Below are 9,301 nucleotides of genomic sequence, written 5' to 3' on the forward strand. Positions count from 1 at the left end.
CTGTATTCGTATGAAGAACAATGATTGATAAATTTTCAATCTGTCTATACGATCTACATACATTTTCGCTTTGACGTGATATATTATCGACATGAAAAATATTCATTTTAAGTTAACGATGTTTAAAAAAATTTTACGGTTTCATCTCTCCCGAATTTCTACGATGTTCCTCGATTAAATTCAGAGTCCTTGACAAACGTTCGTTTTGTCGTATTAATTTATCGATTAATTCTCGATTCGTTGTCAACTGTTGCCTCATGTCGATTTCCGGGTCACCTTTGGCAGTCGAAAAATCTGCGCTAGTTTTTTCCTCCGTTATTTCAACTGCGACAGTTTCTCGCTTCCTTCGATCAATATTCGTTGAGCCGAAGTGCAGCTTGCTTTTAGCATCTTGTTGCAATTTTTCCACGATTTCTGAATGCTCTCGTTTCAAGTTCTTCAACTCTTCGCGGTGCTGCTCTTCCATCTTACAAAAAGGGAAACAGTCGCGTTAATCGAATAATACGATTTCAACATCTGTCAAATCACCGAAATCTTCTCCTCTCGAAGCTGATCGAAACTTTTCTGCAGACTTTCGGTCTCGCTTGAGCTTGCATCACGCGTAGCTCTTAAATCTTCGCGTAATTGTTTAACGGTATTTTCCCACGCCAATTTGCTTTCCCCAATTTCTGCGATCTGCCGGAGAACGATCTCGAGAAAGGCTTCTGCTTATCGTCATTTAAAAAACACTTATAAAACAAAAATTTCGAATTATGGCTTATTACATGTAGGCGTATAATTATAACAAAACTCGCGGTATATTTGCCTGAATTCGATGAATTCTCTTCTGCCTCAGAGAGAGACTCGACCAGGGTTTTATTCTCTTGAACCGATTCGGCATGACGGTTCTGCACTCTCTCTAACTGACCTTCAACTGAACAATATTGAATTCGTATATTCATCACGCGTTTCGTTCAAGTATCTAAGGTGCATTGGAGTTACCGATTCTCATCCGGTCAATCGTCTCCGCAATTTTTAATTCAAGGGAGCTTTTTTCGGCGCGTTGTTTTTCCAGTTCCTCGTTTAAGTTTCGAGCAGTTTTTTCGTGCTCCATTTTCTCGGCCTCGATGTTAGATACGGCACTGAGCAAACTCTTGATATCCGCTTCTATCGCTCGAACCAATTTAGTCATGACAGCCCATTGCGTTTTTTCAAAGATGTCTGCGCGGATGTCTTCACTGCGAATTACACGCCCTGTATATAAAAACGATGCACCTTCCACGAGGAAGCAATCTCCAATCTTACCGCACCCTAAGAACTTCTGACGACAAGTTACTGCCGCGCAAAGCTGCGCTCGTGCTGTTACTCAGATCTGCGATTGCCTTTCCGGCGTAACGGCAGCTCTCGCAGGAAGTAAGTGAACCGGATGCTTGGCATCCACAAGATACCCGATCGGAGAACACGGAGCCCTGATCCAGCTGCTTGACTTTCGTCTGATCAACCGCGAGTGGAAATTAAATTTCGGGATTAACATATTTTTTTTCAACACTTGGGATCATCTCTTCACCGTATTTCGCGTCCAAGTTTCCGGTATCGACTTCAACCCGCACCATAAAATCCGAACCACGTTTGCAAGGCTCATTTTTCGGGGAGTCTTCTTCGCCTTGGCTGTTTCATTGAAGAAATCACCGATAAACGAGTGACCGTTCATGAACTCCACCACGAGCCGCAAGACGAAATGCATCCTGGCGGGTCAAAGGTCGAGATATTGTTAAACGGGTATTTTAACACTTCACCATTAATCATCAGACCCAGACGTATCTCTAATCGTACAATTGTTCAAACCTGTCGTAAGCCAGTTCTAGGAGCAGAATGTACATCTCACCAGCCGATCCGTTGTGTTGTTGCACAACTGCGATGGCGTTGACATTCCTAGCGAACCTGGTTGGATACCTCCATGACAAGTGTTCGACCTTACCAATCCAGGAGCACATCTCGTTTGATACCGCAACGAGTTCTTTCAGGTCCGCGATCATTGACGTCATCAGCCATCGGTTAAGTTTCGGCATGGTCAACGGATCTTTGTCAACCTCGACCTGCGTCAAGTGGTTGACATCTTGATGTCACTATTATACTATCGAATTCTATTGTTAATCGATTCCTCGTTTCACGCGGTCACAGGATCAATTGTGCGTGATATAAACGAGACGAATTGTGAATAATTTCATACTGTAAAGTGATTAGGAAAGACGGAATATTTCGATGCGAATAAATACAACATCGATACTACGTAAGGTATGTGAAATTATTTATAAGTATACAAGTATGAAAAAGAACTTGTGCTGTTTTATTTGCAGCGACGTTTTTTCTGGGAGTAGAAATAAAATTCATACCAAGGGAAAAAAAAATAATGTTCCAATCGTTGATTCAGGTACGGAACCGTTTTATCGTTGTATGTGCAATTAAGAAAAAAAATGTTCAGCTCCGACGATCGTCGTTCGACCGATGCGACATCCTAGCTACAATTATTTTGACCCTAGATATTTCTACTTCGAGATCATTTTTTTCGTTTCTTTCTGTTCTTTTTCTTCTTTCTTGCGCAACAGGTGCAACACCCCGTTGACTTTTCGTCCAAATCTTTGGACTCGTTGGAATCATTGGGCGGAACGTTGGCGTCCTGAGTGCCGACGTTGGTCACGTCAACGGAACCACCGCCTCGCCTGCCGATGCTGTTCCTCTTTGGAACTCTACTCACGGTTCTCGGTCCCATAAAGCCCTGCTCCTCGTCGATCGACGTACGCTTACTGAAAAGCACATTAATCTCAGCCCCGAGAAATGCAGGTTACCCTGGAACACTTACATGATTTTTGGCTTTTTTTTCCTCAGTCTCTCAAAGCAAGCCACAAGTCTGTTCCGCAGAAGAAGAGCGCAACAGCATGTGAGCACCATTATTGTACCAAGAACCAGCAGAGCTGTACTCAGCGAGACCCTCAAACAAGTCGCTGTCTTATCGTCGGTCAAGTGAGGGAACAGCTTCGAGAGCTTTGATTTTCCGTGCTTTTTCTCGTCGGATTTTGTCGTCGAATTCGATCCGTCGTTTCCCTTATGAACCGTACCGTTCACCGAAGCGTCCTTATTACCCTCCTCGACTTTCGCTGGGGGAATTTTCAGTCCTGAATTCGCCGTATTTTCAGACTCTGGCTCTCCCATCACTAGCGAACGGTCCTGGAACACGTCCAGATCCTCAATTCCATTCAGCTTTCGCCCTTCGGGAATACTGACGATTGACCGCTGGTAAAAGCCAGTTGGAGACGATCCACGCAGTGATTTGTTCTGACGTGGCCCAAATATCAAATTGTTTATATCCGGTAATGCCGAGAACTCGGACGAGAACTTCGAGTTCCCAATATTCATCATCTTACTGTCCCAAGGCCTGGAGAGCGTGATGAAGGGATAAATCATTGACGTAGTGATTTTGCTGTATAATTTTCGATATCTCACTTGGATTCCAAGGTTTGTTCAGTGGCGCTCCTCTCTCTATTATAAGCCGAAGCTAGGAGCCAGGATGCCAAATCACTTCTACCGATTTTACGAAGTTTATTTCCCAGCAATAATTCGGCGTCTCTTCGATTAATACGAATATTCGACGCCCAGTTAACGAGCATTCGAAAGCAATCAATTTCGTTTGATGACAAATGGTAAGGTGACTCTATAAATTATGACCATGTAAAATCCAAATCGAAATTCTATCATCAATTATAACTAACAGGTTTTTTTCTAACATTAAATGACACTGATTGTGAGTTCTTGCGTGGCTCTTACTTTCAAAACCGTGATTGACTATGCTCTGGCACTCATTTGGAAGCAATCGCTTTGCGATGTGCTGCAAAGCCGTTGTTTCTACGTCAGCTACGATGGCCTGTAATGAAAATTTATTATTTACATAATTATTTATACAACACAATTGGCGTTTCAAAAACTTGACTGACTTGCCTGAAGCAGAAGAAAATAAACGAGAAGGAGTGACGGTGTGATGTTGCCGGAAAAACTTTTGGACAGCTGGTATCTGAACATGACGTACTTTTGTGCTCAAATGACATCAGGGATCTTAGATCAGATCACACTATTGATACTACCGATGTAAAATTTGATCATCATTTAACGAAAGGTGGAAATTGAATCAAACGACGTAGAGTAACGAAGTTTTCCCCCCCACTGTGCTTTGGAAGAAGTGGTAAAATTTTTTTTATTACATGAGAAAATTAGTCTGGATAACCATCTGCACCTGTAAATTACGATAGTTGAAAACACTAATCACGTGACGAATATTTAACCAACCTGGGCGTACGCCAGTCCTTTGTCACAATGTATTGACTGCAATTTCGTGATGTGGTCGTTAGGTTTTTTAAGGATATTTTTACCATGAAATTTGTATGTAATTTTTATGTTATTATCATCATTTTGAGGGTAAGCACGCTGGTTAATTACCGGCTGGTATACAGTCATGTTTGCAATGTTGTTTGCATAATCATTTTCGAGACTATACCTAACCTTCTACTGTAGACATAATGTAAAACGCACGTTGTTTCATACCTTAACTTCAGAGCACACGAATGGTTGAAAACGTGGCAAACTTCACCCATGACGAGTTAATGCTAATTTCGCGTAAACTAAAACCCATGGAATGCATGCGACTATTGGAGTCACTGTACTTGTCAATTCCCAAAGATGAGGAGCACAGAATTACTCGAGAGACACCCGTGAACGCCTGGATATCGGACCACGGATGTCTGGACGAACTTACGGCATGGAACCATCAGTTCCCAGGTGAGAGTCAAGGTGAAGAATAATAAAATCCCGCCAACTTCTCGCGACTTTATTTAACTCGATCATTTTTTAGACAAGGCTGAACCCCCAGGTCGCGTCGTCATGATTTTGCATCTGAATGCCTTGGGCAGAATTGACCTGGCGAATCACGTGCGTAGAAATTGGAACGCGTTAGTATCCAGTGCGAAAGCAAATACATTCCAGAATATCGTGAAACAGAGAATCTCGAGGATGGTTATGGCTAAAGAAGATACAGACCATACTCTACACTATACGCATGATGGAAAGAAAAGGTGGACTCGCAAAATACAGCGAACAAAGACGCCCAGAAGCACGAATCAGTACATCAACATCCGTCTTCCGATGATCGCAGGGTAAAAATGGACTGGTTTGAATATTACTACAGTATAGAGAAATTGTAAGAAAAGCATGTGCACGCTATATTTTACAGTGCTATTGAAGATACTACAAGCATTGGACAACAAGCTACCGCCTACACAAATTCACCAAAGAATTGGAAACAGACAACGTCAAAACATGCCATGATTTTTGTCATAATTTTGAGTGCTCTAATCATCATTGCTTGCGGAATTATGCTATTCCTTCTTCGAAAGCCATTGATAAGTTGCCTATGTGCTGCTCAATGGAGGTGAACGATTATATCAGTCGGTGAAAAAATACATGATGATCTGTACGTTTGTAGGTGGCTTGATTCGATTTCATTTTCCAGCGAATTCTGCTCGGGGAGCTGCTTTGACACTCGCGAAAAAGGGCTGCAATGCGTCGGTTATTTAGAAGATGTGAACGACGCTGAAACTCAGTCGATCAACACCTGCCCAATATCGGAAATCAACATTGAGGGACGTAGTTGTGTTAATTCTGTGGGTACCGATAGTCGGAAAAGTTTTTCAGATACCGCGTTAGGCAATGAGACATGCACGGGTGGAACCTCGATTGAAAATTGCAAGCATTTTGTCGAGGAGTCTGTAGAAGTGCAAACAGAAGCTTGGCCGATTCCGTGCAGGTGTCATCGGTTGGAACCAGAGACTTGCAAGTCTGAAATTGGAACGAAGAAGAAAAGGAAGAAAGCCAAGAGCAAGTCGAAGGAAGAAACCAAGGGTACCAAAAGCTGCCTCAAAGCTATGCAAGAGATAGTTCGACCACGACAGAAACGCCAAACAAGGAAGGGCTGCACTTTTGACATGAAACACTTTCAGGATAAAATACTTACGCTGCTTGATCAAGAATGCGGAATTTGTCAGTGCTGTAATTGCAATAGCCCTGGGAAACTGAATGGTGAGTATATTATTTTTAAAAATCGTTATTTCTTGTTCTTCTGTGTTATTGCCTCGTATTCGATTTTTTGTTTCGTGGTGAAAAGTGGAAAGTAGACCCGAAAGACACGTCGACAGACAAACCAAATGCGAGAAACGAGTGGAGAAGGAGGAAAAACAATCAGGTCTAACTAAACGCGAAAGGATACCGACAACTATACAACGAGATGACAAAACTGTGATGGTATACCGTACGTCGATGGCGTCTAACAATAAGTCATCGACGATGTCCGGGAGGCAACGCGAGTCTGCAGAGAAAGAGAAAAATATTGAATCATCATCTCGAAGGTCGGGTTCGCGAAGGGCTAAAAGAGCCAGAAGAGTTCAAGTCTCAGCCTCGTCTTCTGAGTTGGAAATCTGCAATATCAATAGGAAAGAAAAACGGAAGAAACGTCGATCGAAGGAATCAAAGAAAAAATTTTCATGCGATTCTTAATTAGTGATAAAGCTGCAGAGATGTTTCTTGGATGACGTCAGGCCAATGCTCTGAGTTTGATCCGCGCTATTAGCAGCTGTAAAATTGCATAGCTAGGAATTTCGTTTTCGGACGAAAAAACAACAGATACGCGTTCGATGAACGTGAATGGAGTTACGAATTATGCTCGATTGTCAAACGTACGTATAAAAGGAAATGCAGTTGGTAACAGCGGTTTATCGATGCAATTTGAACTTTTTTATAAATATATGTATCTTCTTTTCAATGTAATGAAACTTGTACAGTTTTACCTTTTGACGATTGTTATTGCAACGGTAAGTAGCGGACGTAAAATTTATTTACGAGTAAATCACCTCGGTATTTTTTGGCATAGCGCGATATTGTTTAATTTTTCACACCACGCGTTTCACATTTTCATCCTCATATGCAAGGATGCTCAAGTCACCGATGAAGGCTATCTGACCCAGAGCGAACTCCAGTATCTCTCCAAAAGACTCTATCCAGAAGAATGCGCATACTTGACGAATGCCTTGTCGAACAGCCTACAAGCAAATTGTAAAGCTCAAGAGCAGATCTCCACTGATAAAACTTTTTCATTTAAACCAGACATTCATTGTCTCCTTAAACTCGACAAGTGGAATAAAATGGCTCTGAAAGACGAGAAAGCTCATGAGCGAATAGAGAAAATCTTACATGAGATGGGGAGATTCGATCTTGCCACGTATTTATCAAAGAACGCTACCGACCTTATAAATTTTTACAAATCACTACGCTAAGGGTATTTATAATTTTTGAGCGTTCTTGTCTCGCTTAAAAATACCTTCAATAACATCCGGATTCAACAGCGCGCAAATGAAATCACACAAGATTATTCGTTATTGCTGTATATGGGAGCTGAAGAATATTATAAAAATCGAATATTTATTGCATTCTGTTTAATCTCGATACAAATTATTCTGCCCTTGATTCTTTGTCTTGATGCTGAAGGTTGCACTCCAAGCAAGTACTTTACGAATATTCGTTATGTATAAATTTTTAAACGTTATTATATCTTCGTGTTATTCGTTTCCCGAACACGCGCATCGTGTTTGGGGTACTTGATACCTATTCTTGCCACTGGATGCAGGTGATCGCTTATCGTTACAGCTGCTGCAGGCATGCGGCAAACTTCGTATATCTTTGTCAGCTAGTGCTCTGTTAGTATAGAACAAAGTCGTTATTTTGCATTAAAGAACAATTACGAAATTTCTGAATACCAACATAAGATTCCGTATGAATAAACATGGTAATTTTGAAAGATACAGAGAAGTTAGATAATATTCACCATAAATCGTTGGAGCTTATAGATTATATTAAGCGAATAATAAGCGTCTTTTACATGTATTGAGAAGGTTTTCGAAATCTTCTGAACAACCAGTTAACGCAGAGCAGCGCGGCTGCCGTTGAGCAAACCGCCAGGGCGATATAAATCCACATCATCGAGTCCAAGGTAGAATCAATCAAAGCTCGGTTCACCGTTTCACGATTTGAAGCCATTGCAGAGTGGTCAGTCTTTGGATGACTGGAGTAGATCGGTCTGCGAAAGTGAAGGGTTGTTCTTGGATTCTACTTTAATTAAGTTGTAACGCTTAAGTATATGCAACGTGCAAAGCACAAGTTCTGCGACATTACGATTCTAGAAATACCAAGTTTCTGGCCGAGTAGCTTCCGCAGTTAACTTACATCATCTGCATCTCCGAAGATAAGGGAGTGGCATCGTTTGTTCCATTTAAATCACCGGTTCTGAAGAAGTACGAAGGCCGCCTATAGCACAGCCATCTTGCTAGGTCTTGTCTTTTCACTTTTCGAAGAGTCCGCGATACCTGGGAGCAATCTCTTTGACCCCTGGAACTAGGATCTCGCCAGTAATTGAGCAGCATTGTTTCACAGGGTGTTATTTGGGCAGACCTTTCATGAATGTTTGATTCTTTCTAATGAAGAGAACCTTTTTTTGTAATCAAATATGCAGTATGCTAGGTTAAAAGCTGATACATGAAGAAATCCCAATAGTTGTTCACGTGGGGAGTACCTCAGCCGAAACTTCTCTTCTACGTCTTCTGTTGTAACCGTGGTGCAGCAAGTAGAGCAAACTGAAGCACTCACTGGGCTGCAAAGTGCTGGCAATGTACGATATTTCCTCCTCTGTCACAGCTCTTCCTTGAACGAAATCGACTTATGTTTTAAGATAATACCAAGTGAGTGTTAGTGGACCTCATGTAGACCACACGATTCGAACTCACTTTTCATATTTCTTAAGCATAATTGATCGTGTTTCTCATCAGCCTCCACTTCGGCCCCCAGTACCATGAACTTGGAGTCAATAGTGCAAGTAGAATTCGACCACGAGAGGTTTGACATCAACAGGCAGACGAGGAATCTAAGCACAAGCCAGAATCGCATGGCGTAAAGGACATGAAATCTTCTGAAAACTTGGCCCCCTCAGTTAGGAACATGAATATTTGAGAATCCATTGCATGGGGCTGCAGGGTTGTATTATCACATGCATCTCAGAATATTATCGCAAGACATTTGACTTAACTGTTCCACCTGAACTGTGGCGTAAAAATCCTAGTCACTTGTTGGAATACGTTCAAATTTTTCGGAGCCTCGAGTGGAATGTGAGAGTCTGGTATACCTCCTTGATAAATTGGAGACTATCTACGATTCTGTTTTGATCCCAATTGTG

The 9,301-nt window shown here is 41.8% G+C and overlaps 1 protein-coding gene across 1 annotated transcript; it reads left to right on the forward strand.

The window, feature by feature from the left end:
* Window positions 1-5,449: 5,449 nt before the first annotated feature.
* On the forward strand, window positions 5,450-6,740 carry LOC124183262. Its single transcript, XM_046571523.1, has 3 exons — window positions 5,450-5,475; window positions 5,537-6,102; window positions 6,188-6,740. Exons 1-3 carry the CDS (start codon window positions 5,450-5,452, stop codon window positions 6,574-6,576), a joined length of 981 nt encoding a protein of 326 aa, XP_046427479.1. The 3' UTR covers window positions 6,577-6,740.
* The last annotated feature ends 2,561 nt before the right edge of the window (window positions 6,741-9,301 follow it).

The sequence above is a fragment of the Neodiprion fabricii genome, chromosome 5 (genome assembly GCF_021155785.1).
Source record: "Neodiprion fabricii isolate iyNeoFabr1 chromosome 5, iyNeoFabr1.1, whole genome shotgun sequence".
Lineage (NCBI taxonomy): Eukaryota > Metazoa > Arthropoda > Insecta > Hymenoptera > Diprionidae > Neodiprion > Neodiprion fabricii.

Excerpts from the sequence above, each read along its gene's own strand:
- LOC124183262 (XM_046571523.1), top strand. The coding sequence starts at position 5,450 with ATGGAGGTGAACGATTATATCAGTCG. Across the intron at positions 5,476-5,536 it reads GTGAACGATTATATCAGTCG|CGAATTCTGCTCGGGGAGCT; the intron begins GTGAAAAAATAC and ends TTCATTTTCCAG. Across the intron at positions 6,103-6,187 it reads TAGCCCTGGGAAACTGAATG|TGGAAAGTAGACCCGAAAGA; the intron begins GTGAGTATATTA and ends CGTGGTGAAAAG.